The sequence below is a fragment of the Serinus canaria genome, chromosome 2 (assembly GCF_022539315.1).
Source record: "Serinus canaria isolate serCan28SL12 chromosome 2, serCan2020, whole genome shotgun sequence".
NCBI classification, from domain to species: domain Eukaryota; kingdom Metazoa; phylum Chordata; class Aves; order Passeriformes; family Fringillidae; genus Serinus; species Serinus canaria.
In genome coordinates, this window is record NC_066315.1 from 30,493,943 (window position 1) to 30,514,712 (window position 20,770).

Sequence of the window (20,770 nt, forward strand, 5' to 3'; positions counted from 1 at the left end):
CAGGGCATCCAAAGAGTCTTGTCAAAGGGAACAGAAGAGAAGCCTACACTGTAACTGTCATATTGTCAAAAACAGCAGTGCTGATATTTTCTGTCTCTGTATTGCCCCATGAAATCCTCCTAGAGATAATCATCCTAATTATATTGATCTTTTGGGAATACTGATAAAGTTAGATGATAATGAGCTGTTAGCTGAGCAGGGGCAGCTGTAAGCCTTTCATAGACTTTTTCCAAATTCCTAAAAATATCAAGAGAAGAAAATGCAGGTGGCATCATTCTCTTTCTCTAGTAATACCCTCTTTGCTGAGTCTTTTTTCATCTCATTATCCCGACATTCATCAGTATACTTTGTTTTTCATAAAGGCTACAAAAGAGTTCTTTGCCAAATTCTTCTCTAAGTCATGTTTTGTGTGAAAAGAAAATGTTTAAAAATCTTTGGAAAGATAGAGAATACAGTTTTTGCTGAGAGTCTAAAGCTGCTTTAGTTCTGCAAATTAGTGCAGTCCATAACGCCTTTTTTTTTTTTTCTGTTGTGCTTGATCTATTGGAAATTTTTATTCCATCCCCAGGAATGCCTGCATGAATACTAACATATATAGTTTTTGTGCCTTTTAATTATTGGGTTGTTGTGTTTTGTTTGTTGGGGTTTGAACTTTTAATTTGGACACAATGCAAAATAAGTCATGATGTCAAATCCTTCAGATCCTTTAATTGGTGGCCAGAAGAACCACTATTACACATGTACTCCCTTGGTATTGTACTTTAAGTTTACTGAACTCTGATAGAACTTTGGCCATGCTCCACAAAACTTGGCAGCTGTCTGCTTGGGTTACATCTAGCAGCAAATTAAATATGACACATGGTAGTATTTGTTTATAAATAAATGTCAATGAAGCAACATAGGTAGGCAATTCCACAGGTACACACAAACCATGCATTCATATGATTGTAAATAAACAGATTCACAGGAGCCAATGTAACTGCTAACTGCCATGCTCCTCTGCATTTACACCAGTGTGAATGAAAGTTTAATGATTGTTACATTTTTCTCAGGTAAGAGAAGACTGAAACATTTACATTTATCAAGTTTTAGTATAGCAAACTGGAATGCTTTAATACTGATGTATAAAATACAGAAGTATTACAACCTTTCAACCTTTTTCTTCCTGTCCCCTCCTCTCTGAGAATACAATGCTTGATTGGTCATGCAGGCATACATACACATGTAGTGTTTGTGTTAAGCTGTGTGAAAATACAGGATATCTCATGGGCAGATATCTCATATACAGAGTATAATTTCTTATTTTTATGTATATGGTAATTGTCTTAGTTTGATGGCATATATATAACTGAATAGAAGAACTATCTTGGGTAGTTGAAATAAAGAGAAGTACTATGAAGCAGTGCTGTTGCTCCTGAATCTAACTGTTGTAAGAGAAATCTCAAATGATACATAACCTTATGAGACACTGCTTCTTGAACATATAATCTGACTTTCTGAATAGAGCTGCCTTGCCAGCTCTTCTACATTTTCCCTTTACCATACCCACACTGGAAGGATGGAAAATCCATTTTTCTTTTATCTTCAGTGACTCCAGAGGCAAAAAATTCCTTGGTCATCACTGATCCTAGCTGCTGTACTTTATGAAATGTACAGAGTTCCAGAAAGTGTGTTAGAAATTGACTTCAGGGAATCTATTAACTTGCAAGCATGGCAGGTTCCCAAGTGTAATTTATGGTTTGCAGAAATATGGGGTGTTCATTGTTATCTTTTTTTCTACTGATGGAAATTACGTGTGTGTGGGGGAGGGTCTGAATTTATCATTTAGTCTGTACAGAGGTAAGGTCAACAATGGCTAATCATGAAAATATATACCTTAAACTACTTCTCTTTTGAAGCATCTCATGATAGAGCAAATTTAGATTACATGGTCTTAGATGATCTTTGTTCTAAATACAAATTCTAAACAGCAGAATTCATAGCAGGGCTTTCTGATCCTGCCTTTTTCCTCCTCTTTAGATCATGTTGTGTGTGTATGTGTGTATGCACATGTGTGTATTTAAATAGCTTATTTGCCACTGTTCTCAACAGTATTATTTCTGGCAGTACTATGAAAGGGTGATTGCATAGAAAAAGTGCTCAAGAAACTCTAATAGATTTCAATCCCATCTGCCTGCTGCTCTGTTTTGCTCTGAGTCAAGTATTTTTTTAAGCTGATAATTGAAAACCTATCTTGTTCTTACAGAATGGCTTTGCTGTTGTAAGGCCCCCAGGCCATCATGCTGAAGAATCAACAGCCATGTAAGTACCAGGGAATATTGCCCATCTTGGAGCACTAAGGTTACTGGCAATCACCTGCATTGTGCATGTCTCTGAAGAACTGTAATTGCTTGCAGATGACTGAAAAGGCTTTCTAGGTACTCCCAGAAGCAGATTTATGGCCTCAGAGATCATATAGCATTTTTTAAAATGCTCTGAACATTATTTATAGCTGTTTTCCTGACTGATTTGCTTTCTTATTTCTGTTCTTCTCTATTCCACAGGGGGTTCTGCTTTTTTAATTCGATTGCAATTACTGCCAAATACTTGAGAGACAAGCTAAATATAGGCAAGATATTGATTGTAGATCTGGTATGTATTCTTGGCAAGCATCACACTCAAAGGGCATCTAGATGAAAGATAATGAATTTGTATTTATAAGTCTGACTTTCCTGCTTTTAATACCTACAAGTAATAAAGGTGTGCATTTCCTCTGATTTTGGGAACTCATTAAAGCCAGGATGGCAGTACTGAAGCTATAAACATCTATGTTTCACTTTAATGGTGTTAACTGCAATTTAATGAGAAGAAGGCACAGATCAGGGCAACTTTTATGGTCCTTAAATGAATTGATACTTCCACTGTTAAAATAACCCTACAGAACCCAAGTTTACTTTTCCCTACAGAACAGAAACTATAAGTAGTCAGATATTCTTTAAAGAATGTTGTTGCATTGGTAACAAATTTGATCACTTTCCCCAGTTTGCAATGATTTGACTTGTATAACTTTCATATTATTAAACAAATCAACAGGTTGCTCCCCCCAAGAAGTTTTCTAGTCATGTATTCCAGGTTTTGGTGGTTCCCTGAGGAGAACCTATGTGATTAAAAATCCACTTCATTGGATTAGTCTTGTATTTTAATAGAAGGCATTTTTACACAATACTTAATAAATTTAACAAATGGATTATTTAAATGCAGATGACATTTGGCATGTTGGCTATATTATTTTCATGAATAATGAATTGGAGCTCTGCCTTGCACTCAAAGGATCAGCCCAATGCACAGCCCAAGGAAAGTTGAATGCTGATTTATGAGCACCATTTTTGTTTTCCTACAGTTCATGACGAGGTGTAATAGGGTGTCTGACAAAGCATAGACAGGAAATGAACCCTGGCATCAAAACCTAACCTGTTACATCTGCACTTAATTAATTTTTGCAGGTGATAAAAGATTTAAAGACAAAATATGTTAAAGGGTTTTTGAAGTGCAGAGCTTAATAGTCTAAATCTTGTTCATATCTGCACTCATAATTAAATCTTATTGTGGAGTCATGGCCTTACCATCTAGCACTTTTGTTCAGTTAAATATGCGTACTGACTGTTGAAGAGAAGCAGAGAAGGGGGGAGTGTGGGAGAAGGAATGGTAAGTGAAAAATGAGTGGCAGACTAAGTGTATGTGTAGATTAAATATTCTTAGAATGTTTTTGAAATATTTCTCAGATTGTTCTGCTGTCATTTAGAAACATAATTGTAAACTGCCAGAAAATATTATTTCTGAAAAGTTCACTTCTACTGGATGTTATGTCTGTTTGCTGACTTGAATCTTTCAGTTCATTGCTGTAAGATCTGGTCAAAAGTGAACTCTCTGTTTATTCTCATTTTTTATTAGGAAAAGCCTACTCAAAGTCTGTGAATGTTTTTAAGTCTTTTTGCCTGAAAATGTTATATTTGCCTTGTTGGGAAAAAAAAACCCAAACACTTCCCTTTTATATACTTAGCCAATAAGCACATAGAAATTCAGCTTCAGTTTTTCAAGGCAAGGTAAAATGTGCAAATCATTGCCTGTGCAAATGATTATCTGTGAAGCTGTCTGTCCTTACCCAGGAAAGTAGGTAGGGAATTTTCAGCCTTTCTGCAACTGTCCCATTGACCAGAATAAATCAGTGGGTGAAAAGGAAGAAATATATGGCTGACACAGATGACTTCATTCCTGGAGCAGTTGCAGTCCAGTCCCTAGTCTGCTCCATGGTCAGAGCAATGATATACAAAAATTCATGTGGAAAAGTTCTTATGCATGCAAACTATGGATAAATCACAGGCCAAACTGAATGAATGAACAAGTTAATAGTGACATCTTTATTCCCACCAACAGAGTTTGGGCCATCTGAAGGAAAGAATGGAATTACAGATGTTAGACTTGAAATTAACCTTTAAGATTCTATTTTGATAGTGACTAGCACAGCAGGACCTCATGCAAGTTGGCAGCTATACATATTACTACAATATAAATATTAAAAAGCAATATCCAATCCCACACACTAAAGTGCAGTCTAGTTACAAAGTGTAGTCTTCATAGCTGCTACATGTCTTCATATATAAATTCTTACCTTTTTAATTGTCAGTCTTCCCTTCATCTATTTAATCTATTTATACAGTAAAATAAAAGACCAATCTGACAGTATTTTTTTCCTCATTCCATCATTTGCATAAATCTCTGGTTTTGAACTGACTTACATACCCTGAATACATTTGATCTACTAAGGGCAGAAAATGAACTCATTTCTCTCATGCTAACATCCACAGTTTTAAAGAACACATTCCTTTGTCTAATCAGAGATGTTAACTGCTCTTCAAAAAAGAGCTCTTAGTGGAACCAAAGTTTAAACAGGAAAGCTAGCTTGAGATTTTAATTATAAAAAAAAGTAATGAGGAAAAAATTATCTCTATGTCCCTTTAACATTTTTCCTTCTGTTTTGGAAACTGTTACAGAAAGAATATATCTAAAGCTCCAAACATGTGTGGAAAAGAAAGACTAAATAAAATAACAAAGTGAAGTCCTACTGTGTCCCTGCAAATCTATCTATATGCCCACTATAGCTTGTCAGGTTATTGAAATTCTCATTTGAGGATCATCCATACTTGCATTTATGCTAGTAGGATTTGAGTCTGGTTTGGAGTAAACCAATTAACTGTCACAGCTGAAGACTGAATGGGATTCTGGGATTAGTCTGCATGCCAGCTTTTACTTCATTTGCCGGTCAGAACCATCTAACACTAGAATGGCTGCCTCGAAATCTTCTACCGCCAGTGTGTTCTCCTTTGCATATCTCGTGTGTTACATTTAACCTTGGTTTTAAGTCACAGTTGGGCTGTAACTCTATCCTCATGTTGTTTCAAGCACTTTCAACATAGAAAAGAAACTCTTAAAATACTGCCCTACAGAGGTCCCAGAGGAGGTCCAAGTCAAGCACAATGCAGTACAAGTAGGACTCACTGAATGTAGAGAGTTCTGAACAATGTGGATGAAACTCATGGGCTGCTTCAGCTGGCAAGGAGGACAAGCAATGTTCAGTGCTTGCTGTGCTATTGGCAGTGCACACCTTGAGGTACAACTTGAGCCCTCCTGGAGCAGGCATAGTGAGGAGAATATGACTTCTGTTTCACGGACACTAAATTGGATTTAGACTTCATAACATTTGTAAAATAAATACAGACTGGGTGACAGTGACAGTGTTGCCATTCAGCATACTTTGCCCCCCTTAATTCTCTAAACGAGAAATTTCAAAGGGGTGGCTTAAAGGAGGAAAATAAAAAATATCTGTAACTTTTCAGCTTCTTAGAAATGTCATTGAAGAAATTTTTTTTTAACTTTTCTTTTACTGAAATGCAAGTGGATTTTCCAGTTTCACTTGTTAAATTCTTGTGTGTCTAACCACACAGAATAGTAGTGAACTGTGAAAACAAACTAAAAATAGAGGAAATGTCTGCATCATCAGCCTTTGTTTTATAGATATACTGTCAGCATTTCTTTGTCAGCCTTTTATTTAAAGACAGAATTTTATTCACTGTCATTATATAATGTTTGAAATATGGAGACTGACCAAGGTCACTCCTTGATTGTGGAAGGCACCATCCTATCTGCCAGATGATTTAATAGCTAATGAGATCATATTCCTATGTCTTCAACTGTTGCCGTCATGATTTTGCAAAAATGAAGTATGAAGTCCTTTCTGCATCTGGCATCTCTTTTGATGTGGATCTAACTGCTGAGGGACTGAACAGAACTGAATGTTTCAAGAAAGCCAATTTACTCAGCTGGTCGCAGAGCCTTTGACCTCAATAGTGGAACTTGGCAAATCAATGAATACTCTTATGTTTAGTGTTCTGTCAAGAATTGTGAAAAAGCTCTGTAAACCATAGATCCTTCTGCAAAATACTAGTTTGTAGTTTAAACATTAGTCTTTCTTCAGAGGCCAATGAGGCTAGTTAATTAAGCCTGAGGGGTTATGAACTGTTGGCAGTTAATAAGTCATAAAATTCCTCCATAAAACAGGATGCTAGATTCCATCACTGAGGCAAGGAGTACAAAGAGCCGGTGTATAAATATCTAATTGTACAAAAGGACTGGGATTTCTCAATGACTGCTCATCTGGAGTCTCCAGGGCACGCTCGCTATGGTTTCCTGATTTTTAGAAGCCAGTTTAAAAAATGAGTGCATTAAAGAGTAATTTGCCTGAAAGTTCAGGAAGTATGGGGTGGTGAAGGGAGGGGGAAAGGGAAAGACAAAAGGAGGGCAAGGGAGAGGGAGAGAAACTGAGAGAGAGAGAGAAGGAGGGGGGTGTAAAAGAAAGCAGAACTGAGCTCTCTACACTGAGTTGGACATTATTACATTTGTCATCTGTTTTCTTTCTCCTTTAGGATGTTCACCATGGCAACGGTACACAGCAGGCTTTTTATGCTGACCCCAGCATCCTGTATGTTTCCCTCCATCGCTATGATGAAGGCAACTTCTTCCCCGGCAGTGGAGCCCCAAATGAGGTTAGGTTTATTTCTTTAGAGTCCCATTTTTATTTGTATCTTTCAGGTAATTGCATTGCATGATTACCCCTAATTTTCTTGTCCTTCGCTGGTTCTTTAAATTACACCAGATTACCAAATTGTCTACTGGGAGCAGGGGACTAGTGGAGAACAAGTGCATAACCCAGAGCAGTCCTTGTCAAACAAGGCTGATCTGACATGTTGTTTGATGTTTGTTTCTAATGCACGTTTGAGACATTTTTTGTTCTCCCCTTTCTCTTTTCCTCCTCATTTTTCCTCTTTTTTCTCTCTTTTTGGCATTGTATTTCTTTTTTTCAGGTTGGAAGTGGCCCTGGTGAAGGCTATAACATAAATATTGCTTGGACAGGTGGCTTGGATCCTCCTATGGGTGATGTTGAGTATCTCACAGCATTCAGGTTGGTACCATTTAAGAGTCTTGAAAACTGTTTGTAGAACAAAAGTACATGAATAAGAGCTAATGTTATATTGAAAGTCAGGAAAATAATCCATGGTGAAAATAAATTAATCCTGGAATCCCTGTATATGAGACTTCAGTAAATTTAAAAATGGGTCATTTAATAGTTGTGATCATCCATGCAGAATCAACAAAAAAATTCCTAATTATTTAATTGGTCACTTGTGTTTTCAATATTATGCCATACCAGTAAAATTACTTTGAGCTTGCTTACTTCTCTACCTATAACATTTAAATGTAAATATTTTTACTAGGCAGAAAAAAATTACTTCTCACATTCACATTTATCACAGTTACGTGCCAGTAGAGCAGACAAAAAGCAATATGAAGTATGGTCTAAATCCAGTGTTCTTCATTCACTTAAAAGACTCATTATGATGCTCACAGATTTGACCGTTATGTTTTTTTCTAAAAATTGCAGTAAAGTGTTATTAAATCAAAGTAAATAATTTTGATGTACTGCAATAAGAATGATAGGAAATGTTGAATGCTGTATTTCTCCTTGCTCACTCTTTGAATAGTCTCAATAGCTCATTCAGAAATGAAATTTTATTCCTTCACAGGTGATGCTTCATTATCTAGTAAGTCTTATTTTCATGGGACCAGAGGAGATAAGAACAATCCAAAACACTATTTTTTAGAGTTTCAGTGTCCTGTCTTAGGTACACCATTTCCTTTCACTGTAAAACAATCCAGTGGAAGAGTTTAGTGAAGTTCAGGGAAGGTGGAGAGTTCATCTTTCAAATTTGGGCAAATGCTACACCTCTGAAAAGGAGTTTCACTTAAAAAAGAATTATATGCAAGAAAGGCAATGAGAAAACCAATGTGTATCTCTAATGTCTTTCAAGACATTTAGTTTGAAGTAGTGCAATTACCATATACAGTTTTTGACTATACTCTATAGAAAATACACCACAAAAACCCATTAAACTCTTGTTTTGTTTGTTGGAGTTTTTGTGTGTGTGTTTTTTAGTTTTTTTCCAAAGAACTTCTGAGCAGCCCATGAAATAATATGCAGAGTTTCTAATAACACACCTGAAATCAGTCTAAGCCCTGGTCAGAGAAATAGCCTTACACATTCATGTTATCCCACTGTTGTGGAAAAAGTTTTAATTTTATTTGTATTTGTCTGTATCTAAAAAGAGTCTAAACAAATGGTGTCAGGCTCCAAATTTTCTGCAATCAGTAGTGCCTCAAGCTCTTTCCAAGATATTTCCTTATGCTTCCATGAGATTTTTACATAAGTCAAGGAACTGAATGGTTCAAATCACTGGTATTAGTGTCTGATACTAATATATCTGGTATTTCCACCCCAACATTCTTGGTTTGGATCCAAACCATCCCATTCATGATATAGGTAATGTGGCCATCAAACGATGCAGAGAATGGTGGTCCCAGTTTATTCAACAGAAGACTCACATGATGAGACTGTAACCATAATTGGTACCCCTGCTGTCCTGATGAAAAATACCTGGGCTTAATAGTGCATTTACAAATATGTACTTCACAGTTCTATTATAAGGCCCACTAGTAAATTGTTTGGAGAAGCTAGTATTGCTGCTATGCCTATCACTCTGCTTCAGAGTTAGAGGGATTTTCAGTCTCTGTTCCAAGCAAAGCAGGACTATTCATGAAAATAAAATTTGTGCAACTTACTGCACTCTGACTAATCATATGCAGATATAAACTTAATTATATTTTTTAAGGCAAATAAATTCAAATGTAAGTGTAAAATCTCCTTTTTGAAAAAAATTGCTGCTGATGAAAAATTTAATGTTGCTATTTTAAATGCATCCATTTCACTTTGTGATTAATGTTGTAATGAATGTGAATGTTTTTCTCCAAGCAGCAACAGGAAATGTTTCCCTACACTCTCAGCCCCTTTTGACCTGATCACAGGCTTTGTGCCCTCTGTAGGTCTTGCTGACATGGATTTAGTATGACTGGTATGACAGTTTTGAATGGGGATCATTGAAGTAAACAGCATGCAACTTAGAAGGGTGGATACAAAAATTTGTGAATTACTTAGGATAGACCAGATAGCTGTTTCTGTAGATCTGGTCTGAGTGATAGGTAAATTTACAGCTCCTAGTAAAGAGACACTTTATCCATGGGCCAGAATTTATCTTTGATTATTATCCAAAACATCACACATGATGTAGCCTAATTTTTCGTCCAGAACAGAATTGTGAGACTGGCAAAAGTCCAGAAAAGTCCAGAAAATCAATAGAAGGGTTGCCATGTTCTCCCAACAAATCAGCTGTTCTTCTGGAGTTTCTGTCTACAACGAGTCAGTCTTTAAGAAAATAAATAAATTTCAGAGATAGAAAAACATGATTTGGTTCTTTATATTAGATTACATGCTTTTATGGACAGACTAAGTTGTGGGGCAAATTTTGGACATCATCAATCTTAAGAGAAAAATAGGGTAAAAATGGAGATATTTTCTCTATATACCTTCCAATAGACAGAGAGGTTGGGCAGTATTCATTCCCTAGTGAAGGCAGGAGAGGATACTGGTGAAGGTCCTCTCCAGTGTAACCAAGGTGTAAGTTTGCAGATGGGTGGAGCCTGTTTGGAGAGAAACCAAGGCTTCCTACTCATTCCAGAGCCTAAACCTTTGAGTTCTCAGGACCTGAGAAATTTGCATTAAAATAATCTAAAACTCTCCAGATAGTGCACACAGCTTTCACTTTCTTACCAGCAGGGCCCTAATTTCATCCTAGAATTGTGCCAAGCACATATTTGAAGTGTAATCAGTCTTGACACTAGGTAGTTTGTTATTACTTGATTGACTGTCCAATTTCACAGCAGAGATCCTTCTAAATGATAGTGTCTCTAGAAAAAGAGACCAAGGCTTTTTTTTATCTCTCTAGAGTTCAGCTCATAACCAGGTATTATATATGAGGATGTACTTGATATCAGTTTCTAGGTCAGAATATATTTTTAGAAGCATTTACACACATAACTATATACATGCAGGTAGCAGAATACTAATTATTTCCCATTGCATAAATAACTAGATAAATCTATTTTATGTAAATCTTTTTAGGACTGAATAATATTCTACCTCAGTCTTCATCCAAACTGTTTGACAAAATATTTTCATTTCTTCAGGAAAAAGCAATTTTCATGTGTGAAAATGAAGAAAAATTTGAGCACAGAGTAATCACTTCAAAGGCACGCTGAGTGAGTGGCTGCACTGGGACTGTGGGGGGAACAGGAAAAATTAGGGTGCTGGTTTGTGTCTGCCATTTTGATTTCAGCACTACATGAAAAGTTTATTATATTTTTGAACTAACTCTTTCTTTTGCAAAATCAAATTGAAGTGGTTGTAGCCAGTTTGAAGATGAAGACTGCTCATTCATTTATAAAAGATGTTTTCTTTCTTATTTCTACTGAGAAAATAAGTTTGCATGTGTTAACTACACGGAAGTGGTAGAAAATGTAGGATAGAGAACTTTCTGTAGAATGGAAAATAATTGTAGTAATCAAATCACTATGCCTTTAATTTTGCCAGAAAAGTGTTGTTTGATGTTTACCATAGTTAAGGAACTGGCCTAGCTACAAAAATATCCTTGAAATAATGACAGTTTTCTAAAGGACAGGCATCTCTTCTTTTCTCCTAAGATAATAAAAATGCACAGCTCTTTTCCATTATTTTTAAGCTCTGAAGTATCCCTCTAGAGAATTTGTTTCATCATTTACTTCCACCTATTCAGGTTAAATTTGCTTTAATCTCTTTGAAAGCCAGAGGATATGGTGGCTGTTTTCTAGGAGGATGATTTTACACTCGAGTTTATGAGGATGTAATCCACTCTCTTCTGCCAACAGTTCTAGAAAAAAAAAAATAAGAGCAATGGTTGACTAGTAATGTTCAAATAATTATTTTCATAAGCTCCACATTGCACCAGATGTGCTCAGTAAAGCAGGCAGCAGAAAGAGGCTCAGGTCTGTGCTGTACATGCACATATGTCTCTGTGTGTACTTGGAGGTTGCAGGGGACGGGGAGATGTGTTTCTCCAGGATGCAACACAGAAGATGCAGGAGGTGGTGCAAACAAATGAGAGTGCTCACAAGAGCAAAGGACAAGCAAGAGACAGAAGGAAATTGGGCTGTGCCTCCCAACTGCTTTGCACTGCTTTTATTCAACAAAGCAGTTGTAAATTTAGCTGATCCAGCCAGTATGCTCTGGCTGTTTTGCACCACTCCAGAGCAGCATGAAACAGCACAGCATATTAATGAACCTGGCCATAAAAGCTTGCATAAAATGAAACATGTATGTGTGTGTGATCCTTGTAATGATTAGCAATAGCTCATGATAATATTATCGTTTAGCAGTCATATGTGTGATTTTAGTTTAAGAAGGGGAGCAAATTCAAAAGAAATAGGTGGCAATAAGGTAGAGTTAAGGATGAGCTATATCCATGATTTAATTTAAAATACATTTGTAATTACCCCAAAATATAATTTTAAACAAAGTTCAAAATGAAATAGTGGTTGAAATTACTTGTGTTAAAATGTAAAAATGGAAGAAAACAAAGATGTGCAGAAAATCTTCATGCTGTCTTGCAGTCTTTAGTGGTTGTTTTGGGAGAAAATCAGTATGTTTGTAACTGGCTGTATTCTAGTCTGTGCTCAGAAATATTAACAAAAATATTCCTTGTCATCTTGTGGCCATACAGGGCACAATTATGTTCATTTGAAATACTGCATTGATGTATACAATTTGGTTTTTTCCATAGTTTTGCATTACCAAATCTCATGACATTTAATTTTGACATGTCAGATTAAAAACTCTATAAAAGTACTTTTGATGTTTTCATATATATTGTCCTTGTTAACTCTGTTCCAGCATAGATATTGACTATAGTTTTTCTTTACTATTTACATTAGAATTTAACTCATAAACGCCAAGAAGAACACTATATTGCTATATAGGCCTTATGTTTTTAGCAGAAGTATACTTAGCATGTATTTTATTTATTAATTTAATTTTCCTATAAATTTTACTTTTAAAACTTTCTTGTTGACTAAGGAATTTGAGGTATCTTTTAGAAGTTTCATTTATCCTGGTGGTATTGAATTTCATGGTTTTAAGTATGTGTGTCTGAAAAACAAAAATTCTTTGTTTTAGCTCAAATCACTAGTCTTCCACTTTCATTAAATGTCCATTTGTTCATGTATTACATCTGTAGATGAAACTCACATTCTTCCCTATCCACATTTATTATTTTAAATACATTTGTATGATCTGTGTAATGTCCTTTCCTATTTTTCTTCTCTCAAAATACAGTATTTCTGGTCTTTTTCAATCTCTCTTCACTTAGAAATGTATCCAGTTGCCAAATCACTTTAATTGCTCATTGCTGAGGCTTGGCTATTTTCTGGAAATGAGCTAAATACACCACATGAGGGCGAACCACTGATTTATATGATTTTGAATATTATTATGGCTTTCTTTGGCATCACTGCTCTGCAATGTTGTGTAACTCTCTGAGTAGAAACCTTGGTTTCTGATAAACATAACAAAATAATGTAGAAGACAAAAATCAGCATTTTTTCCTAGCTGTACCTAACTATTGAAAGTGAATCATAGTACAGTGCTGTATTGTGATGTTTAATGAATTCCACCAATAGATTTTGAGTATAAAGTTCTTTTAATCAATGATTATTAATGCTATTCATTTTTTATGACTGTAATTTCCAGAGGCTGATGCTGAGGCTATATTATACTAGATGAGGTCTAAAAACTACAATAAGACTAAGTTTCTGATTCAAATGTTTGATAATGTTTGATATCTCTTCAAAGAGATAGACAAAAAACATGGGAGGAATTAAAAAAAACCCAAGTTAGCTACTCAGCTTCATACATCAATGAAAGAAGGAGAAGTAAACTCCAGTAACATCTTCAGGACTTTAACCTAATGTGTTATCAGTGAACTCTATTCACAATAGCCTCAGAATTAGCCAAATGCCATCCTTATGTTTACTAATGGAAGCTAATAATTTATTTCTCAATATATTGGTTTGTAATAACAGCTAAAAGTTATCTCAACTATAGTTATTTCTCTTGTCTAATTGTTGGCAGAAATACATTCAGAATTTTACTGTATAAAGAGGAAGGCAGAATCTCTGAGTAGTGTATGACAGGCAGATAATGATTTACCCAAATGCAGGTGGACATTATTGAGACTGCTTGTTACCCACAGTCCTTCTGCATTGTCAAAGGCAATGCATTTAGGAAGAAAAATGTGGCTGAATAGAACACAGTCATGGAAGCTCTAGGAAATCTAAACAATGGTTTCTGAATGAATGTATATGGTTTGCTTCCAGACACCCCATAGCATTCTGCAGGTATAAGTTAGAGTTTCAATCATTTTTTAATTTCTGATCTTGTCACTTCTTTAAAAGATGCTCATTTCAACCAGAGATATTTCTCTTTTCCCTTCTGTCATAGAAAATGTCTTAGGAGAATTCAAATAAAGATGTATCATCAGCTGTAGAAAGATAACTTAGGAGTGCCTGAGCAGTTTCTTTTGAAGAAGTTTGAAGAAGGTAGAAGTCTGCTTGGAATAATTTTTAAATCTGCTTTGAGTATAAGTTTCATATGTAAACATTCAATAGTCCTGATGATTTGTGACTTTAGAATTCTTTTTTGAGTGTGGTAATGAAGGTAAATTTTAAAGCTTTTTTCTTTTCTTGACAAATGTTTTGAGTATTGAGTCTTTAGGAAATGGAGAAGCAGAGTTAAAAGCATTTGAAACAGTGGTATAAACAGCTTTTCAGCATTTTGTTATACTTCAAAGTTCACCATAAAACTCAAACTGGGAACAGTGTTTATAACCTGCAACCTCTTTTTCTTCCTACTTCTTTACTTTTATTTGGAAAATCTAACTTCTTCTGACTGAATACCCTAAATTTTCACCTTTACTGTACTGGGATTTTTAAAACTGTATGTGGTGCTCCTTTAATTCACTGGAACTACAAAAGTGAAACCGTTCATTACGGAAATTAATTAGTGTTGGCTTACTTTTCTACAGATGCACAGTTTCTTTTATTGACATGGCAGAGTAGGGGGTGTAGGAGAAAGGATAATAAAATATGGCATGTGTCAGGTTTATGTGCTTCAGGTTAAAAACTATTTGATTAAAACTCCAAGCCATTCATGGTCTGTAGTTTCAAAGTACTGGAAGGTATCTGAACTCTTTTCCAATATAACTATTTTCCAGTTTTTGTTAAGCCAGAAAGTTGAAAGAATAGAGGTGTGCAGATAAAGAATTGCCATATTGTCAAATAATTTGATGGAAAAGTTGAGAAATATCACCAAAAACATCCTGGAAGAAATTAAACAGCAATAAGAGTCGATATGATGCTTTTACCCTAAAAATCAAAATATCTGTGGTCTTTACATGAAGATAAATTTCAGATCAGAATTAAAAGTCCTACAGCAACACTGAGTAATTGAATAGATGTCCAGTCCCAATTTAAATTTTGTTGCTTTATAATAACTTTTGAGAACTACACTGCAGCCTGTAAAAAATGTCCACATGTTCTCTGCTGGAACAGCTCCAGACTGTAACAGAACCACTAGATTGCACCCTGGTGCTTTATGTATTGTTTAATTGTTTTCCTTTGGTGGATATTTTTATTAAAAGCCTATTATCCAGAATCAGACAGAAGTGTTGTTTCAAGAACAGCAGAAACAGAGGCCTTTCAGCTACACAGTTCTTATTCATGCTTTCTTTAGCTAGCTTAGCTAATAAGATCTCCACTATTCTTCTTTTAATACTTAAAGAAGACAAAGAAATGGGAGTTTTTATTTTGCTGCTTTCAAATGTAAGCAGGATTGCAAAGAAGTATTGTGAGGTTGGTGTGTTCACACACCTGTGTCTCAGTGTTAGTTTGTGTGAGTACCTCCAGGGCATGTCTGTGCTTATAGATGTTCTCATGCTTTTGCACAAATAATTCCTTGGAGATATATTTTTTATCCCAATAATTTTGTGTGTCTGTGCTACACTTTAACTATACAATAATTGCACAAAAGGAACAAGCATTTTTCATTGAAAAAATATTCTAGAAAATAAAGCTGAAGAAATTCTAAAGAAAAATAGAAAAAATCTGGCAAGCGTCAGATTATAAAATTGTGACATGCTAAATAGCATTGTGCTCAGTGCTGCAAGATCTTATGAGGATTCTTGTTACTGGATATTGTTGGAGCCCTAACTCCAAGTATTTAATTACTTTTTGAAGTCAGCCTTTAGTCCTGTGGAGAGATGTTTGAAACTATGAAAACATAAATGTCTCAAAAATAGATGTCTAATGAATAAGTTCAGGGAGGTCTATGGCTCAATTATTATGTGGTATTAGCAGTACTACTTGGGCCATCAGTAATCCATTAAATCAGTGCAGCTTCTTGGATAGTAAGTCATTACCCAGTGTGAGGGAATCCATCAGACTTCAAGCTCTGAGACATTAATTTTACAAGCAGTATAAGAAAAATGCTTATTTGTAGAGTGACTTACCATTGTGTATATTTTCATTCAGGCAAAGTGGGTCTTTATCCTGTGATCACATGTAGTAAGGTTACGATTTAGAAGGCAATTGATCATTAGTGTAATTAATTTATGCAGACCTCAGTTGTACATAACACCATAATTCATAGCCAAGATACAGAGCTGTTACTTACACAAAATAGTAGCTTCTCACAAAAATAATTGTTAAAAGACTGCAAAATCAGAGGCTTTTCATGGAATAAATGTGGCAGGATTTTATCTTAAATAATACTGTGACTACATTTTACCTAATTAAACAGTCAAATCTTTAAGATTTTATATAAGCAGTTTCATGAGTTGCTATGCCTTGAAACAAAGTAAGCTTTTAAAGGATCTTATGAGCTGATTCATATGCTTACCTACCACAAGCCTTTCAGTGATATTTATATCAGCTGTGAAAATAAGGTTACCAAGATTGGTAATTTATTAAAAAAAAAAAAAAAAAAAGGAAAATGAAAGCAAACAAATTGCAGTGCAGGATAAACCAGGTGTAAAATAGCTATGTTTGGGATGCATTTCTCCTCTGTCATGCAAGGACTGTACATGCTTATCAGAAGATAGAAGGAAGAGAGCTGAAGGGATGATGCAGATTATTTGGTTCTTTTTCTCACTGTCAGTAAGTTGACAGGACTCTGGTGCTGTGTCCCTCCTGTTCAGGGAGTGCATTACTAAAGAAAAGATGACTAAAGACAGCACTTCCAGTAAGCAGCAACTGTCCGTGGTTATGACATGTGACTTTTCTTCTACACTGGAACAAAACCAAAACAATTGGAAGTTTCCAAGAAAACAACTAAGTGTTTGTGTTTCAAACCCTTTTATGACAATGTTCATGTCTAACCTTTTGGTGAGGACATCACTTCTAGGAAGCTAGAAAATTTTAAGTGAAAAATCCCAGTGGTTTGGGATTGGATTTGGCCTTAAATTGCACCAGGGGAGGTTCAGATTAGAGATTAGGGAGGAAAAAAATCACTTAATGAGTGGTTTGGCATTGTAATAATTTGCCCAGGGAGGCAGTAGGGTCACTGTCTCTGGAAGTGTTCAAGAGGTGTCTGGAAGTGACACTTGGGGATATGGTTTGGGGTAGTTAAGGTGGTGTGGGGATGACAGTTGGACAAGCTGATCTTGAAGTTCTCTTCCATCCTGATGATTCTGTGACACTGTGAAAGAGTGAAGACAGTTTGTTGTCCCCCATTGCTACAAATCAGAGGATTGGACCTGACCTCATCACATTTGAAATTTATGCCTTTGCTGTTGGATTATTTGCAATGTTTGGGGCTTGGGGTTTTTTCCCCTCATGCTTAAAAGAAGTCTCCCTCTGAATAATATCAAGGAGATGCAAATATACAAAAGGATTATGTTTTAGTAAAAAAAAGGACATTTCTCAAAAAAGTTAGTCTTCTAGTTCTGAATTCCTAGACTAGTAGGAGAGTGGGAGCTAATCACCACCCTATCCAGTCTAACCTTCCTCCATCTTCAATCAAGATGTTTACAGATGAAGAATGTATTACTAAGAATATATTGTTAAACTTCAGAAAGTGCTTCAATTCCTGTCACAGGGATTTTTCGTTCCTCATGTGCTTCACTTTATGTGTGATAAACTCGCTGTGGAAACTGATTCCCTCTGCATCTGAAAATTACAATTTAATGTGATCATTTGCCTTTTTTTTAATAAAAAAAAATTAAAAATTGCTCATCATTATCAGTGTAATTCTTATTAGAAACTGCAAACACAGCAAAAGAAATGCGGAGTTTATAATAGCTTGAAGATCCTTTAATTTCCTAACTAATCAAAAAAGCAGTGATTTCATTGTCATTCTGTTCCATCAGATGGGCCACTGCTAAGTATTAACTGCTCCTTAAACTAAAACCATGACATAGATGAGTGTTCTTCAGTCAGTTTTGATTTGCTCTGTGTTAAGTTCAGTCATTGGCCTCTATGTAAAAACTTGATGAAAAAACACAGAATTTTTTATTCTGTCTTCTGTCAACTTACAAAGCAAATTTGGGATTTTAAGTACTTGGAATGTAGTAGATTGAAAGAGACCAGAAAAATCCAAAGGCTGGAAATTCATTTCCAATAGTACCAAGCAGTATAATTTTCCAAGATTGCTAATACTCCCTTTTCCTCTTCTCCACCCTTCTTCCCATTTTCACATTTCCCTCCTGGAGTCGTAATTTGATCATTCATCAAGTTCTCCATAGCATCTGTAACATCCCTTTTCTTCCCACAGTTCTGCCATATGCCTCTGATCACAAAGTTGCTCCTCATCTGTTTTTCTCAGATGCTCAGAGGCATCTGAGTTTTCTCAAAACTCTTTTTCATGTTACCAGGCCCTCATGCTCTTTCATTTACTGATCTACCTGGGACATAAGCTTTTCTCTTCCCTTATTTGTCTATTTAACCTCTCATTCCCCACACAAAAGACTCTTGTACCTTGTAATACAATCATGATTCATTATAAAGAAGAAGTACTGCTAAGCTCTCCATCTCCCTCTCTACTTTCTCCCTCTCTATTCCCAAGACCATTAAGTGTACATATTGCTGTTTTTCCTCTGATTCTAGACCTCCACCAAAAGAGCATCTCAGTCTTCCTCTGAAACCATTCTTAACATAAATCCCTCCTAGACCCAAAGCTCAGAGACTATATTTTACCCTCATTTTTCCTAGCCTGTGTGTCATCCACCTTTATCTATCCCTACGATACTTTTCTTGTAAATTCATCTTTCCCTGACTTCCATGCTTGATAGTCCCTGTCCTCCACCCACACTTGAATATAGAGCATCTCCTTTAATTTGTCTTTTGGAAGAATCAATATTTGCCTCCTTGATCTTTCTTCAGTTATTCCATGCCATTCTGCTTTTGGTCTTGGTATCTTCTCTTACTTTATGGTTTTCTGCAGGGCAGTTTGTCCACAATGCAAATTGAATTATTGTTTGTTGGCCAATGGCTTCTCCATTCCAGGTATGTTTCCTCTGTATCATGAAATTTTATAGTAACTTTATTATGTATTAATTGAGGAAATCTGCATTTTTTTGAAACTCAACTTTACCAAACTTTTATCCCCAAGCCATTACTGCTGCCACTCTCTATAGGCAAAACCATTTTTCTGCCTGTCAGTCAGGCAAGTTCTTTAGTAACCTTTGACCTTCTCTGTTGGAAGTCACAACACAGCAATGTCTAAATTTTGCAAATTCTTTCTGTAGCATGTCTTTGAAATACAGAATGTATTACCATTCAACCACCTAAAGTGATATCTAAGTTTCAGCCATTTTGTTTATTATTGCAGTGTCATTCTCAGAATGCTCTTATGAATTTCATTTTCCATATGATACCAGGTACAGGTTTTTTGATTTTTTGTGTCATAAAGTTCATACTTGTAGGGTATTCTCATAAACAGCTACAAGACTGGTTCATTAACTTCCTTGAAATATTTTATTACATTTCTCTTTTGCTATATCATCTCACACAAAACTGGACAGTGAATTAATTCCTGTACTGCTACGACTGCTTCTATTTTTCTGGCATGTACAGCTTCTGCCTGTTTTGCCCGAAGTCTCTATAGAATACATAGACATGAGCCATCTTTTTATTCATTCCGTGCAGTGTTTTATGAGACTGGCTTTGCTTCATGACAGTACCTCCAATGCATTTTACTGATATAAATGTGTTTGTTGTTAAGAATATTAGTAAGATGTAAGGAGTTAAGAGGTTAGTTTGGGAGATATAAGTTGTTCCTCTCCCCATCACATTGCATGTTGCATGAGAGATGCACACGCTCAATACTGGTGACATTGGCCACACGTGAGGCACAGGATGACTTGAGGTGGAGCACGTTGTGGTACCAAGGCTGGAACTAAGCTAGAATCAGGTTCTCTGATCTCGTGCAAAAGGCAGTGTCTTCTCAGGGTTTGAGAAAGGGAGATGGAGAGAGTAAGTCCTCTAGCTCAGATGTCTTTCATGCAGATTTTAGTTACTAGAATTTATTTGGGACATGGTGACATGGATCTGTATTCTGGAGCTGTTCTTCAGTTCCAAAACTATGCTGCTGGTAGGATTCAGTCCTTCCCAAACAGGCTTTTGAAGTGTGATGCAGCCTCTCAGAAGAGTCCATCCATCTCAGAAGCACAGATATCTCTCAGCATCACATCTGCAGCATCTGTGATCTCACGAAGCCCATGAGCATACGTATCTTGTTGACATCTGAGGAAACACGGTGCTTATCAACAAAATGTAGGGCCTGTTGTACACTGTATAGCTTCAAACACAATGAGGTTATTAAGGCTTAATTACATAAGAAACAGTAGATATGTTGTGCAAGTTTGTAGAATGTCACTTGCAGAAGTTAGGCAAGATATAAGAGTTTCCTAAGTTTCTATTATAGTTTTATTTCCAGCAGTATTCTTTGACAAACTAAATAAATTACTGCATGTATTGGACCTCTGAGGCTTGGGGCAAAGAATGGAAAAATTATTTACAAAAGCTTGAAAATATTTAATCACTAGAGGCAGGGGGCAACTGTGTTTTAATTAGAGGTTCCTCAGGCCATTGGCTGGCTGGAGGCTTTCTCAAACAACCACACAAATGCACTGAATAGCTGTTTGCCAGCCTTAGGGTCAGGCCTGAGATGAAACAGATAAGATAATTGGCTCTAATGAAATCC

General features: G+C 35.9%; 1 protein-coding gene across 1 annotated transcript in view; it reads left to right on the plus strand.

The window, feature by feature from the left end:
* Window positions 1–20,770, plus strand: part of LOC103812865 (histone deacetylase 9) — a 149,874-nt gene that overhangs the window by 44,246 nt on the left and 84,858 nt on the right. Inside the window, exons 7-10 of the mRNA XM_050970996.1 lie at window positions 2,246–2,301; window positions 2,544–2,631; window positions 6,960–7,079; window positions 7,398–7,495. Coding sequence (XP_050826953.1) covers window positions 2,246–2,301; window positions 2,544–2,631; window positions 6,960–7,079; window positions 7,398–7,495 — 362 coding nt within the window. The remainder of the gene's footprint in view (window positions 1–2,245; window positions 2,302–2,543; window positions 2,632–6,959; window positions 7,080–7,397; window positions 7,496–20,770) is intronic.